We start from the raw sequence: 16178 nt of genomic DNA on the forward strand, positions 1-16178 counted from the left end.
TTTAAAAAAACACTACCATAAATATAGTAAATGTTTTATTATATTAAAAAAATTAATATAATAAATATTTTATTGTATTTAATATAATTTTTAAAATTCTATTTTTTGGGTTGAGTTATTTATTTGGGTAAGATTTTTTTAAGTTTTGGGTTTAATTGTTATTGGGTTAGTGATTTAATATAAATATAAATATAAATATACATAATTACTATTTAACATATAAAATTAATACAATATTTTTTATATCATAATAAATTAGTGTCGGACTGGGCTCTGGCCAAAAAAATCTTGCCCAAGTCTCGACCCATATAGAAAATAGACCTTAAATTTTATCCAAGCCTATTTTTGGGCCTCGTATTTTGTCCAAACTCTCCAATTTTTGAATGGACCTTTGGGCCTGGACGGGTGGCCCGACCCATGAACAGATCTAATGTCCTATAGGGTATATTAAAAAAGTAATAAAAATAAATATTAAAAACAACATGTCAATTTTCTAAAATTGCTTGTGGAATAAAAAAAGTACACTATTAGTGTACCAAATACTAATCCAAATAATTATTAAAAAAATTAAAAATCATTAATTTTTTTGAATAATTTTATATATTGTAATTTCATAATATTTTTGTTTTTTTAATTATTTGACATAAATAATAACACCAATGTCATGTAGGTTACTAATATGGAAAAAAGTGCCATGTGGCATGTTGTAATAGGCTAGGCATGCCAATAGTTTTTTTTTAATGTTGTAAACTCTAAAGATTAAACCAATAAATGAAATGTAACATTTAAGTATCAAAATGACTAAGGGCTTGTTGAGTGTAACAATCTGTTTTCAGTGATATCAGAAATAATAGTTTTGGGAGCACAATTCTAATGAGTGAATTATTATTTTAATATTATTTCAATGTCTATAGGTTTATAGTATTGTTATATTAAAATTTCATTAAGAAATTTTGATGTTTAAATGGTTAATTAGGTGAAAAGGACTAAATCGTAAAAAGTGTAAAAATTGAGTTCTATTAGATAAAGGAGTCTAGTGACTATGAAATCTTAAACTAAAGAACTTGAATGGTAAATATACCATTTAATGAATTAGTGGATGTGCATGACATGGTTTTATTGAAATTTTGTTAGTTTTTAAAGGTTAAAATGGTAATTTAGAAATTAAACCTAAAACAAAAGAAAAGAAAAATATGTATCATCTTTATTCATCTTCCACAACCGATTTTAGAAGAGAAAGGACACCATTGTTGAGCACAAGTTTCGGTCAAGTTTGTGTTGAGTACATGGTGAGTTTTCAAGCACCGTTTTTAATGATTTTTATGTTTTTAAGTTTTTTTATGTTAATCTAGTTAGCCCGAAGGTTAATTTGTAAAAATGTTAAAGGTTGAGGGTTGAGGGTTATTCCATGGATGTTTTTTTTAGTAGGTTTTGATGTTAAATGATAGATTATGAATCTTTATTGAAAAATAAACAAGTTTTGTTAAGTGATTTCTGATGAATTTTGGAAATAGGGACTAACTTGTTAAAGATATAAACTCTAGGGTTTTATTGTGAAATTATAGAAAATATGAGTTTTTTCAAGGTCCCTTGTATACTTGATTAACATGGATTTAGGTTAAAATGGTTAGATTTTAAGTTAAAAGCTTAAAGACTAAATTATAAAAAGTTAAAATGTTAGGGGCAAATTCATAAATTTTCATAAATATGAATCATGGATTGAATTGAATTCTAGAAGCACTTAATTGAATGAAATTATTTATTTAGATCAAGATAAACCACGTTCGGACTTAGATCGGGGAAAAGTTAAAGCTTTGGATTAGTTGATCTAACTTCTACGCCCCTAATTATCAAGGTAAGTTTGTATATCGTATTAATGTTATTTAATTTGAATGTTTACTATGTTATTTTTAATGTAAATGGATCGATATATAAATGTATCGAGTCCCGGTTGAACCTTAGGAATTTTTAGGAAACGAATGACATGTCATTAGGGATTTCATGTTTCGGGTGTTGGTCTTGAATGTCCTACCGATGGCTGAGGTCTTGCATTTGCTGCAGATTCTCCACAGCTTGTGTGAGCAACACCATGTAGCTTACATTCCAACCCATAACTCGTGTAAGGAGGCCCGTTTCACAGCTCGTGTGAGCTACATCATGTAGCTTACATTTCGACCCACAACTCGTGTGAGCAGTTGCATTTCATAGCTCGTGTGAGCAATGATGTAAAGGAAATGTTACAATTATATATATAAAGGCACACTTTGTGTAAGCTTTCCCAAGTAACCAATGAAATTCTAGATGGTTCAACGGGTAAGAAAAAGTGAATGGAAAGGTAAGTATGCAATTAAATTTAATCATGAATTTACAAATAGAAATATGAACTACATGATGTTGTACATATGGTTGATTTCATTATATCATGGAAAAGCCTACTAATTTGTGAGTTGGTGATGTTGGATAGGGCATTTATATGCTTATGGCATTGATGATGGGTTATGTTTAGTCTATGTATGGTAATATTGAAATGGTAATTTATGTTTAAGTTTATACAAGATTATTAAGCACTCTTTACTAACGTAGTTGTTTCCTTTGTTTTATAGATTATTGGAAGCTAGATTTGGTTGGAAGCTCGTCAGAGACCTATCACACTATCCAGCAGTTAATTTGGTAGTTTTTGTGTATTTTGGCCCAGGTTTATAATGGCATGTATAGGATGATTTGTAATGGTATTTTGATGAATGTTTTATTGGTGTTTTGGCATGTATATGTTTTGAAAGTTAGGTTGGTTTGGTACCATTTGATGCCTTGTCAAATTGTTTCATTTTGGTTACCTTACTATGCATGTTGGCATAGCTTTTATGGTATGTTTGGAATGGTAAGATAATGGTTAAATTTGTGGTATGTTTTGGTAAGTAATTAAGTAGGTTATCTTATATGAAATGGTACAATATTGACATGTTTTGATGGTTGATGTCTTGGTATATTGTGGTTTCTTTGAATGAAATATTTGTTAGTTGAATTAGGGTCTTGAAATGGCATTTTGATGTGTGTTTGGTTGATAATTTGGTTACTTTAAAGTGTGCTTTAATGGGTTGAAAGGTTACGCATGAAATGGTTTTGAAATGACTTGTTTTAAGATTGGGTTCACACGGCCTGAGACACGGGCATGTGAGGCACACGGCTTGGTGACACAATCATGTGTCATCTGATGATTTCCTTAGGGTGCAAGTTAGTAAGTTACATGGCCTAACACACGGCCTGGCACACGGGCGTGTGATACGACCGTGTGACCCTACTCAGAGAGTTACACAGGTGAGGACACGGGCTAGGACATGGCCGTCTGTTCCTAGTTCGAAAGTTACACGGTCTAAAGCTATGTCACACTGCCGCGTGACCCCTATTTTGCAAATTTTACATCTTTTTATTAAACTTCCTGTTTTGTTTCAAATTAGTCCCAGATTGCTCCTAAGCTATTTTTAGGGCCTCGAGGGCTCGATTTAGGGATAGTATGCATGTGAATAAATGATATATTATATTATTAACATGTTGAATGATATAATGTTTAAATGTTTACGATTGTATGGTAATGCTCTGTAACCCTAATCTAACTACGGATATGGGTTAGGGGTTTTAAATTTAGTATTGTTGTGGAGAAGCACTTTGACTTGAAAAGATTTTTGGGGAGAAAAGTTGTGCTAAATAAGTAACTTTCTTGTGAGATTTTTGGCTTTCTTAAAAGAACTTTTGGCCAAATAGAGAATCTAAAACTTTTAGCTTTTTTCTACCAAAAGCACTTTTAAATGTTTAATTACTTTTTCATCTACCATCCAACGATGCTTTCGCTTCTTTCTTTCTCTAGTTCTCCCTTCTTTCATTTTCTTTGAATTAGGTGTGGGGTCTCGCCCTTCTTCTTCAAGGTATGCTTTCTTTTTCCTTTTCTGCTTTTTTTTTAGGAATTTCAATGTTGACGAGATTTTTTATTGCTCTCTCTCTCTCTCTCTCTCTCTCTCTCTTTTTACTCTTCTAACCCCATCTTATCTTTTCAAATCCCTATTTAACTTTATCGTTTTTCCCCCATTTCAAGTTAAGCTCTTTTTGCTTGCCTTTTTTTTTTCTCCTTCAAATTTCTTAGGTTTTTTGTTTGGTTGTTGGGAAACATCTTAATGGCATTGATTTTGTTATTGGATTGCATCTACAAAAAATGGAAAAATAAGGCCAAAAGATTATTACATGTGCATTTTGTTCACGAAATTTTGATTTTCCTTCTTGTTTCTTACTGTTTCTCTGGAACCAAACAGTTCAAAAGGTTTGTTCTTCTTTTCAATTCATTGAAAAGTAGATCATTTTAAAGGTAATTGATGTTCTGATTGATGGGTGTTGTTCATTTTTTTATAATGATTTATGGGTTTGTTATTTTTAGTACTACATGCACATTTAAAATTTTTTTATAATAGATTTGCTTGTCTATATCACATCTGATATACATTTTATTTTGGTCTCTATTATGTTATGTTATGTATTTATTACCGCACAAAACTTAGATTCAATTTTTGTGATTCAGATTTATATACAAATTGTCTGCATTTTTAGGGCCATTTTGAATGTACTTTTGTGGAGTCATATTTGTACAATGGCATCCTAATTTGGATTTGGTTTCATGGTAGATTGAAATACAACAAAAGTATCAACAATTTCTTTGAATAGAATCTGATTTGTGAAGTAGTAGTGGATGAAGACTTGCATGTCTTCTTCAAAGATACATTTTTTATTTTTTTTCCTTCAATGTATGCTTTTTTTATTTTATTTTTCTTTTTCTACTTTCTCTTTGAGAGGTAAATGGCTTTGGTCTCCATCTATGATTTGTTTGTTTACTTTACTGGCTAAAATGAATATGTTCATATGCATAATAGATGAGTACTTTTGTAGTTGAAGTTAGTGGTGAAAAGGTAAAAGTAATGTTAGATAAGGGATTGACAAAAATATTATGAGATATTTGTATTAAAGAGATATTGAAATGCAATAGACCTGGTATTCATTTCACAAAAGATGGATGGCTGAAAATAATGGCCAACTTCAAGAAAGAAGCATGTAAGACTTATTCACAAAGGCAACTTAAAAATAGGTAGGATGCCTTGAAAAAAGAATGGAAGGCTTGGGAGAAACTTAGAGGTAAATATACTAGTATAGGGTGGAATCCTATAAAAAGAACCGTCGATGCATCGAATGATTAGTTGGAGAGTAGGCTAAAGGTACATTAATAATTCTTAACATCTTTTGTTTTTTCTTATTTAACTGATAATTTCTTATTAAACTACCAATTTATATGTAGATTGTGCCTAAAGCTCAAAAACTTAGAACATCTGGAATTGGTTCTGAATTCGAATGGAAGTTGGACCAGATGTTCATGGGGGTAGTTGAACCGATAATAAAAGATGGACACCTTTTTCTAGTACACTCCGTAGTGAATTTTTTGAGGATGTTGACAATGACATACCTAAAGAGAATGAGGAAGAAAATGCGAGAAATGTTGTTTACATTTTAAATGATGTTCACATTGATGGAAACAATCAAAAAAGAAAAACACTTGAGATATCTACTTCACAATTTAAAACTGGAAGAAAGAAGTCCTCAAAGCAAATTGGAGGGGCTGCAAAATGTCCAGTCAAATTGAAAAATTATACAATCCAACTGACAATATGGGCCAAGCCATATAGTTTAACTCCTTCTATGGATCCATATGGTATTCCACAAGTAGTTAAAGTGCTTGATAGCATGCTGGATGAAGTTCCAGAAGTTAGTCCGCTATACTTTTTCTCATTGAAATTATTACTCAATAAGGACAAGCGAACAATGTTTTATCAACTAATCCCAAGATTAGAACTTTATGGCTTAAGTCATAAATAGAGGAGAGTTGAAAATTTTCTAGTCTTCTAGGGTCTTGAAATGTCTACTATATAACTAAACAACAATGTTAAACTAGTTTTATCAATAGTTGTTTATGTTTGGTTTTTGGATATTGAATTTATCTTCTATTTATTTATGCATAATCTAGTTTTATCAATAGTTGCTTATGTTTGATTTTGGATAAAAAAAATTGTTCACAGGTGATGAGTATGAATGAAAATTTCAGCGGTGATGAAAGTGATTTTAAACAGTCAAAAAACAAAAAAGATTTTAACAACTCATAGAATATTTTAATCGATTATTTGTTGTTGCATCTTCTTCCGTGCTATTATATTATGAAAAGTATATATTGAAGCAACCATGCATGGATTCAAAACAATCAGTTGAGGCATGGATTGGAGAGATCCTTGACGGTCATGAATCACGTTATATGATTAGTTTTAGGATGTTAAAAATTATATTCACGAGTTTGTTGAGAGTTTTAGAGACAAGATACAATTTGCAAACTTCAAGACACATATCTTCTCGTGAAATGTTGAGAATTTTTTTATACATCTTGGGCACCGGTGCAAAAGTTTCCCAATATCGAGAAAGATTTCAAAGGTCTGGAGCAACAATAAGTCGATACTTTGCAATTGTGCTTGAGAAAGTTTCAAGGATGATCATTAATCTAATTGCACCCGATGATCTTTTTTTAGCTTAATACCTGAACAAATATGTAATGATTCTGGATATATGCCGCATTTAAAGGTTAAAATTTAAAATTATATTATTATATTATAATATTTTTTAATTTAAAATACACATGAGACCAATATGATTATTTGTTCAGGATTGCATAGGTACAATTGATGGTACTCATATTGCCGTTATTCTTCCACCAACTGAACAAATTCCCTACATTGGAAGAAAATATGTCCCCACTCAGAATGTTATAGCAGTATGTGATTTTAATATGTGTTTCACCTTTATTATGGTTGGATGGGAAGGATTGACGCATGACACTAGAATATTTCTTGATGCAATTCGAGATCTAAAATACAAATTTTCGCACCTACCAAATGGTAAGATATTTCATTTATTTCTTTTTTTTAAATAATAAAGTATAAGTTCTTTAATTAATAATTAAAAAAATAAACAACTCTTGAATTATTTGTTTATCATATTATGACATGTAGGAAAATATTATCTTGTTAATTTTGAATATCCTCAAATAAAATGTTATCTTGGACCATATAGAGGACAACAATATCATTTACATGACTTTCGTAGATATAGGCCTATATCTGGTAAGGAGGAGATATTCAATCATTCACATTCATTATTACGTAATGTGATTGAACAAACTTTTGGTGTTTTGAAAAACAATGGGTCATTTTAAGGGATATGCCAAGTTATAGTTTTGAAAAGCAAACAATGACCGTTGTTGCTACAATGACGATACACAATTTCATCCGAAAACATGTATGTCGAAATGAAGCAAATTTTATGAAATACAAAAATATTAACAAGACATATGCGAATATTATTGATTCAGAAGTTGTGCATGATGGAGAAAGTGATGATTATGGTGAATTAAACAATTCAAGTGGTTTTGAAATAAAATTAACAAGAGATGCTATAGCTTCTAGTTTAATGAATTCACTTTAAATTGCAAATGCTAATGTAAAATTTTTAATATTTATATTTGGTATATAAATATTTACATATAATATTTTAATTTGTTAGATTTATGTTTTCTATGTTTTGTTAATATCTAATATGAGTTATATATTCAAATTGCATTTTAAAATAAAATAATACAAATGTGTTAAAATCATTAATTAAAAATAAAAAACATTTTTTAAAATAATAACAATGTGTTAATATCTAATTACAAATATTTAATTGTTATATTTAAATATTTAAAATATATTTTATATATTCTAATTAATTTTATAAATAATTAATATTAATTGCTTAAAAATATTTAAAATTGATATTTCATATATTAAAATATTACCAAGTTATAATAAATTATTTTTATATTCTTACTAAAATATCATAATATTAACTAATTTGAACATTATTTAAATGCATATTTGTTACTTTATAATACCATCTCTAAAATGGACATTTTATTTTTCAAAGGTACTTTTTGACAACAATACTAAACACTTAAATCTTAAACCAAATTTTTCAAAAATATTTTTCAAACCACTTTTCCACAACACCTTTTAAAATCATTTTTTGAAAGGGATGCTAAACTAGCCTTAAAAATAATTAAATAGACTTAAGGATGTAAGAAACCCTCAAACTTAAAAAAAAAACAATTAAACCCCTTTTTTTTTGCACTCAATTGGGTACTTGAACTTTCAAAATGCATCAAAAGACCCTCAAAATTTTTCAAAAAAAGCAATTAGCCCCTACCTTTTTTTTCACTCAATTGTGTACTTAAACTGCTAAAATGCATCAAAAAGGTCATTTAATCGTTAACTTTAACAGTTGACCGTTAAATTTAACAACCATTAATTTTTTTCAGTTAAAGCCACCACGTGTCAAAACCACAACGAGACATGTGGCAAAAAAGATAAAAAATAAAAATTGATAAAAGTCATAAAAGTTATTAAATTTTAATAAAAAATATAAAAATATTTAAATTTTATTAAAAATTAGAAAATTTTTAATAATAATCATAAACAAATATAAAAAAATATAGAAATATAAAAATAAATTATAAAATTTTATAAAGTCGTAAGAAAATTATAAAAAAATGTAAATAAATATAAATTTTGTAAAAAAATTATAAAAATTGTTGTACCAAAAAAAGTATTTTATAATTTTTCTATAACTCTTATTGATGCTTATTTTTTTTAATCATTTTTTGCCACATGTCACATTATGTTGCGTCAAGTGATGACTTTAAGTGAAAATAATTGAGTGTCGTTAACTTTAACGGTCAGTGATTGAAGTTAATGGTTAAAAGGGCCCTTTGATGCATTTTTATAAAATTGTAAATGATTTTTATAAATTTTTTTTCTAATTTTAAATATTTTTTATTAAAATTTAATAATTTTTTTTATAATTTTTATTGATTTTTATTTTTTATAATTTTTTTTGTAACGCCCCAAAATTTTTAGTTTTTAACTGGGAAAAATTTACAGTAATTAATTTCTGTATCTCTGGTTTTGTGTTCTGTTTTTGTGTTTAAAGTTTGGGGTTCGAATTGCACTGTCAACGTTTTATTGTTTTTAAAACAACCTATAAGCAAGCATTGCCGCTTAAGTTCAATTTGTTACGATATTATGACAAGAACGAGTCTGCTGATTCACTGGTTAAGCATTAATCTATATTCTGTTTGGTCCCGGGTTTGAGTCTACTCGTATGTATTAGAAAAATTTTGCTAAATGCCGGAAAAGCTAAGTGGAAGTTAGATAATTAAGTAATGATAGATTTTCTTCTTCGTTCCTTTAACTCCAATTCCTCTCTTTTTCTTCTTCGCGTTCTTTATTTTATTTTATTTTATTTTATAGTTTACGGTCAAGAAGGGTACAAAATCAGTAAGTGTTGTTGCTAAATGCTAGTTAGAGGGCCATAGAGTAAGTATTTGCTAACGTGAGCGTTGGATGTTTGTTTTTTGTTTCTAAATTGTTATAAATCAAATAAACTGCTAGTTGTATGAATTGCTAATAAACGATCATTTTTTCCCTATAGACGAGAATACTTCTTGCAAGGAACAAAACAGGTTGATATCCGTGATCGTTGCTGAATTTCAGTAAGTCTGGAATGTATAGGAGTGTGTTGTTGAAGTTGTCGACATGTTTGACATTGAATAATGCTGTTGAAATATGGAAATTGATTTGTGAATTTGGTTGTGAAATGAATGATTAGGGGCTGGTTAGTCTCCGTAACCGTTTCCGCCAGGAGAAATCAGGTGCATAACAATTTCGCAAGTTTCTCAGGTTTCGGGTTGACGAAAATCGTGACTGTCGATGCCACACGGCCAGGCACACGGGCATGTGGCTAGGTCGTGCGATCGACCGTGTAACTCACTGTTTGTCGAAGTAGGGCCACACGGGCTAGCACACGGGCGTGTGTTCAGGCCGAGTGCGACCAAGTCAGTACAATGTTCACACGGGCACAAGACACGATCGTGTGTCTAGGCCGTGTAACTCACTGTTATTGATTAAGGACCACACGGGCCATCATACGATCGTGTGCTTAGGTCGTGTGAGTCACATAGGCAAGGACACGACCCTGTGCCCAAGTCGTGTAACTCTCTGTTTCTTGATTGGTAACACACGGGTACGTAACACGGGCATGTGGTTAGGCCGTGTGGTCCACACGAGCAAGGACACGGCCGTGTGGTAGCCAATTGGGCTTTTGAAAGCTCGTTTTGCGACCAAAATCATTAGTTTGACTAATATTGACTATCTATGATATGATTGATACGAAATAAGATACAATGTTAAATTACAGTTAATATGTGATTGATATCTGACAGATAATCTGTAAGTAATACGTAAGCTTCTGTATTCTAAATGTGTTGGATTGAAAATGTGCACAGAAGGAAGTATTCTGTTCTTAACAGTTGTTTACCACTTTCTGATTAAATCTAAAATTAGCATTTAACACTAACTGTGCTAGCATCTATGATGCGAGTCTATAACGTGTCAAATCGACACATTGCAGTGTGTAGGGATGGATGGACACTGAATGTCCTTAATGGTGTGTTGGGTTGGTCGGAGATGGTGTGTAGAGGATAGAAACTAGGAAATTTTGTTATGATCTGTTCCAATATCTAATTAAGCATGTTAATAAACTGCTACCGTCAGTCTGTATTAACTGGGTATAATTGATTCATTTATATCGAGATATTGTGAGCACTGAGAACTATCTGGTACTCCGAATAAAATCACCTCGTGATCGTACGAAAGCTGAATAGTACATTTGCTATTGCGCATTGAGTTTACCACTAACTCTATTACTTTTGGCTTTCAGGTGAACCATTACACTAAATGGGATCGATGTCACGGCGGCTCGGTCAACCTTATCTTTTGCTAGGCTTAATATGAGATTATGTCACTACTATATTATGGATTTAAGACGTTTGTGAACTAAAGTTATTCTGTTGGGTATCTGGATTTAGATATTCTAACTATCTATCTTATGAGTTTGCTAAATTATTAATATGATGTTGTAATTCTCTGAACTTGGTCTGGACAACTAGACTGGGGTTAGGGTGTTACATTTTGCCACATGTCACATCATGGTTGTGACACAGGGTTGCTTTAACTGAAAAAAGTTAAGGGTAGTTAACTTTAATAGTCAACTGTTAAAGTTAATGAACAAATGATCTTTTTAATGCATATTTTAACAGTTCAAGTACCCAATTGAGTGAAAAAAATCAGGAGCTTAATTGCTTTTTTTGAAAAAGTTTGAGGGACTTTTTGATGCACTTTGAAAGTTCAAGTACTCAATTGAGTACTAAAAAAAAGTAAGAGCTTAATTGCTTTATTAGAAATAGTTTGAGGGCCTTTTAATGTATTTTGAAAGTTAAAATGTCCAATTGAGTAAAAAGAGTATGGACTTAATTACTTTTTTAAAAAAGATTTGAGAGCTTTTCACAACCTTAAACTAAATTAAATATCAAAGAAGGAAAAATGTCTATGTCCAAATCTTGAATAAAGCTGTAGGCTTTAAATGAGCCTTTTTTTAGAGGTAGTTTTTGTTAAGGGATTGTTTAATTTATTTTATTTAAATGTTTTGCATGAAAATAAAAATCTAATTGACTTGTAGGGATTTAATAATATTTTTAGAGTGTATTTAGACTGGATGAGAGATTTTGGAAGAGAAATTTTATTTCTTTTTAAAATTTAAAAGATAGATTTACTTGTTTGGAAAAAAAATAATAGAAAATTAATTTTAAAAAAATTCAAAAGGAATTTTGAATACCTCAATTTTCTTATTCAAATTTAACTTAAAGAGGTTATTTTTCAAAATCCCTTTTGGTCCCATAGTAAAATAAAAAACATTAACTTTATAATATAATTTTTATTTAATTCCAATATATATTTTTAAATTTTATATTATTTAAAATATTTATATATTTTTACAAATATAATGATATCCATATTACATCTTTTATATTATTTTTTAATATAATTATTATTTTTAATTTATTAAAGTTCATTAACCTAATTTTTTTAAAAAAAATTATTTATTCAAACAAAATAGAAACAAAAAACTAATATTTTAAAATGATGGATTTTAAAATACTAAAAGTTTTAAAAGTCTTTGGCATTTTAAAATTTTTTATCCAAATCCACCCTTAGAATTTAGATAAAAATAATAAAAATTAAAAAAAACTAAAAAGAAATTTTGAGTAACTCAAATTCTTTATTCAAATTCTACCTAAAAATATGATATTTCAAATTTCCTTTTATTTAAATATGTGGTCCCATAGTAAAATAAAAAAATTAACTTTAAAATATGATTTTTATTTAATTCTACTATATATTTTGTATTATTTAAAATATTTATATATGTTTACAAATCCAATGGTATCCATATTAAATCTAGTATATTATTTGTTTTTTATATAATTATTTTTCTTTTATAATTTTTAACCTAATTTTTATTATTCAAACAAAATAATAAGAAATACTAGTATTTTGAAATGATATATTTTCCAAAAATTTTCAAAATATCTATTATTCAGTAGTGTTTAATAATAGTAGAGAATTGAAGATCTGCTTTGAGAAAATGAATAAAAAATTCCAAATCGTGCAAATTTCTTTTTTAAGACCTAATATAAACAGCATGAACTTCTAAATAGTGGTGTCATATAATTTGAGTTGAACAGAACAGATTTATCTCACAGGGAGAGGGAGACAACAACATGTGCATGTTAGAATAACACACACCATGCATGTAAACTACTCACACTCAAACCATGTGTTTACATCTTATATAGGTACCTGGTGAACCCTAGTTTCTGCACAAACCGAGAAACTTTACAGCTTACACCATGACTGCTCTTGCCTTTACACCTATTCTCATGCTGTTGCTCTTGGTTGCCAGTCTTCCCACTTCCCTTTCTCAGGACCCTATCACCCCAGGACCAACCGTATCCGACTGTAGCCCACGTCTGGTGGCTTTCATGCCATGTGCACCATTTGTGCAAGGCAATGCTCCGAGACCAGCGCAGTCCTGCTGTGACAATCTCAATCAGCTCTATGGACTGCAGCCTGGTTGTCTTTGTCTCCTCCTCAAAGACACCACTTTAAGTGCTTTTCCCATAAACAGGACTCTTGCACTGCAGTTACCTGTTCTTTGCAGGCTCCAAGCTAACAGCTCTTCTTGCTCAGGTACCATTCAGATCTTCGAATTAATTATCTTGCATTCACGCCGATATCTGACTAATTGGCTTGATATTTTCTTTAAGGGTTGCCTTACCCTTCGGGTTCATCTGGTTCTCAAGTTTCTCTAGGGACAAATCATAACTCTTCTGTCGCTGGTAATCAAATTATTTTAAAAGGCTTGCCTTTTCTTTTTAAGACCAGATGGGTGAATAAATTTTCTATTAAATGGATCATCATCATATTATAAGTTAAAGTTTTGCTTGTTTCCCCAGCTTCTTCTCCCATGGGGAACCCAAATGTTCCAATGGCACCAAGACCAAGCATCATGGGGTTGGGGTTTGGCCGGAGCAAGGCTGGAAGATTGAAGGCAGAAGGCCTCTTAGCAATGGTGGCTGCTGCTGTTATTCTGTTTTCAAGACTCGCGCTTCCATAGTTTTGACTTTGGTTAACAAAGTGTTGTTTCTTAGGTGTATTTATAGTTTTGAGCAAGTTATTTATTGGAACAAAGTTTATCTATTTGGGAATGAAACATATGCTTGCAATGGTTAATGTTTGTTTCATCCAAGCACAACCAAACCATTGTGGCAATCTCTATAAATTCATATAATAATAACATAATTAAACCAAAAATTAAGCCTATTAAGCTTTAAAAAAACAGATGGAAGCAACCGTCAACTTTAACGTATGATATTATCTCAAATTATAAAGTTATACATTACATGCAGTAGATTACAAATCCAGGCAAAGCCCGTAATAAATTCAAGTGATCCCAAGTATAAAGACATTTTATGTTAATATTACAGCAACTATTCCAAACTGGGTGCAACTTCAGTAGGGTTTGAATCAAATACATCTGAAATTTGAGACATCGGGTTCTTCTAAAAGCTCTCGAGACTGTATAGACTCTTTGTATGCTGGAGTCTCTTTAAAATCTGTGGCCCCTTCGTTGTAAGTAGCCACAGAAATCCCACATGCAATTAACTGACAACATAGAGACGTCAGCTTGAAGAATCATCAATTAGTCTCGAACCAAATTTTAGATAAAGTGCAGAAACCAAGGAACAAACATATTTCACATGTACAACAGGTTAGAAATTCCCAGTATCATCACAATATAAACCCAATAAAATGAAATGAATTATTCTCATCATTCATCAAATACATAAATGGCAAGCTAGCATACAGGAAATAGATTTGTAGTCTACTCTAAATTCTCCTACTTTTTTTTTTCTCAAGGGGATTTTGAATAATAAAAAAAACTAGTAAGCTTTTAGCAGATTCTTTTTGAACAAGTGATGAACAAGATTTACTTTTAGATCATCACAAATTTGGGGAGCAGGATGAGGTTTACCTAGGCTTGAACCCTGGTCTTTTGTATCAACATACAACTTTGCCACTTCAACAGTGGCTACTTCAACGGTGATGAACAAGATATCTGATATCTAGATCAATGATCCACCTAATTTTTCAAACCATCTTTCGAGTAATCCAGGAAATAATATACAGTCCACAAGGATTATGAAAAAAATATGAGATACCTAATTAGACATGTTAAGAAAGGAGAAGGGTAGAGCATAAAGGGGAAAAAGTTCCGCAACTTTCTATCTTTGACAATATTTGAGTAAAAGTATCGTTGAAGCACCTATATTAATGATCTAAATGCATTTTGCCGCCTATATTAAAAAAAAATAGTATATTAATATCTATGTGTTAGATAAAAAAAATAAACAAATTTTTTATTAAAAATTTCATTATTTTTTGCCATAAAAATATATTAAATTTTTAATAAAAATTAAATTACTCTTTAATCTAACCCGAGACTAATTTATTCATTTTTTTAAATAAAAAAATAAAATTTAGCTCCATGTTTTTACCCATTTTTAATATATAATTAAGTCTGATCTTAAGTCACATCAATATTTCCTAAAGTGCCAAAGAAATTATATAGCAGAAAGGATGAGGACTACCAATTACCATTCTACTTAAGGATGTAACATTCGGCAAAATTTCCAAATTCATGCCAGATAGAGGCAGAGGCATCTATTTTCTCTGCAGTGTAGGCTAACATATAAATTTAAACCATAATCACACTGAATTATATGGTTTTGACAACTTACAATCCTTCAAAAGCTTATATGAACGTTTCAACAAATTTTAACCCTTCAAACGCTTTTATGAATTAAATTATCAATCATTAAAAGAAAAGGGAAAAAAATTAAAAGGCTGGGGTAGGCGTATCGGTAGATACCGCAAAAACGATGCCAAAAGCCCACAAATATTGAATAAGAAAACTAAGAACATCCCACCGGGTACCTTCCTATAAATCCAGTTGAAGACCTGGAAGTTCCGGAAACGGTTTCCTGTCAGCAGAAACCTTAGAGGAACTCACACCAACGTTATCTAAACTAATCCCAACAACAACATTTTCGTCTTCAATCTCCGGCGTCCGTTTTTCCTCATCTTGTTCTTTTGTTGTGAGACTGCCCCTCCGGTTCTTGTTGTCGAAGTGTCCAGTTCGGGACGAGAACTTTTTGGCTACTGAAGTTAAGTGGAGCGGGGGAGACGGGGAAGAGGATGTGGTGGCGAGGAGGGAAACGGGGGTAGAAATGTTTGGAGGGTTTGTTGTAGAGGCTTCGGACTCCATTACCACCACTGCTACTACTACCATGGCTAAGGGTTACGGTTAGCGCCATTGAGTGGAGGAGAGTGGTTAGAGCTGAGTAGGATAAGACATAGGAATGTCATATAAGATTTTATTATTTTATTTTAAATAAAATGGTAAACTATATAGATACTCACCCAATTATTAAAATTTTTTATTTTAGACATTTAAAATAAAAAAAGTTACAATTTCAGCACTCATATTATATATTTCGGTCATTTTTATCACTTCTCTTAAAATCACAAACATCAAGTTGAGTATAATAA

The 16178-nt window shown here is 30.7% G+C and overlaps 1 protein-coding gene and 1 pseudogene across 1 annotated transcript; one reads left to right on the forward strand and one right to left on the reverse strand.

Annotated features, from left to right (window-relative positions):
• Positions 1–12745: 12745 nt before the first annotated feature.
• On the forward strand, positions 12746–13799 carry LOC107923440 (non-specific lipid transfer protein GPI-anchored 10). The gene is made up of 3 exons (XM_016853666.2): positions 12746–13256; positions 13334–13405; positions 13523–13799. Exons 1-3 carry the CDS (start codon positions 12917–12919, stop codon positions 13681–13683), a joined length of 573 nt encoding a protein of 190 aa, XP_016709155.1. The 5' UTR covers positions 12746–12916; the 3' UTR covers positions 13684–13799.
• Positions 13800–13911: 112 nt separating this feature from the next.
• LOC107923353 (uncharacterized) lies at positions 13912–15989 on the reverse strand (annotated as a pseudogene).
• Between the last annotated feature and the right edge of the window lie 189 nt (positions 15990–16178).

The sequence above is a fragment of the Gossypium hirsutum genome, chromosome A08 (assembly GCF_007990345.1).
Source record: "Gossypium hirsutum isolate 1008001.06 chromosome A08, Gossypium_hirsutum_v2.1, whole genome shotgun sequence".
In the NCBI taxonomy this organism is placed as follows: Eukaryota; Viridiplantae; Streptophyta; class Magnoliopsida; order Malvales; family Malvaceae; genus Gossypium; species Gossypium hirsutum.

Bases quoted from the DNA above. Each gene is read 5' to 3' on its own strand.
- LOC107923440 (XM_016853666.2), top strand. From the start codon at position 12,917: ATGACTGCTCTTGCCTTTACACCTATTCTCATGCTGTTGCTCTTGGTT. The intron at 13,257-13,333 runs GTACCATTCAGA...ATTTTCTTTAAG, and splicing joins TAACAGCTCTTCTTGCTCAG to GGTTGCCTTACCCTTCGGGT. The intron at 13,406-13,522 runs GTAATCAAATTA...TTGTTTCCCCAG, and splicing joins TCATAACTCTTCTGTCGCTG to CTTCTTCTCCCATGGGGAAC.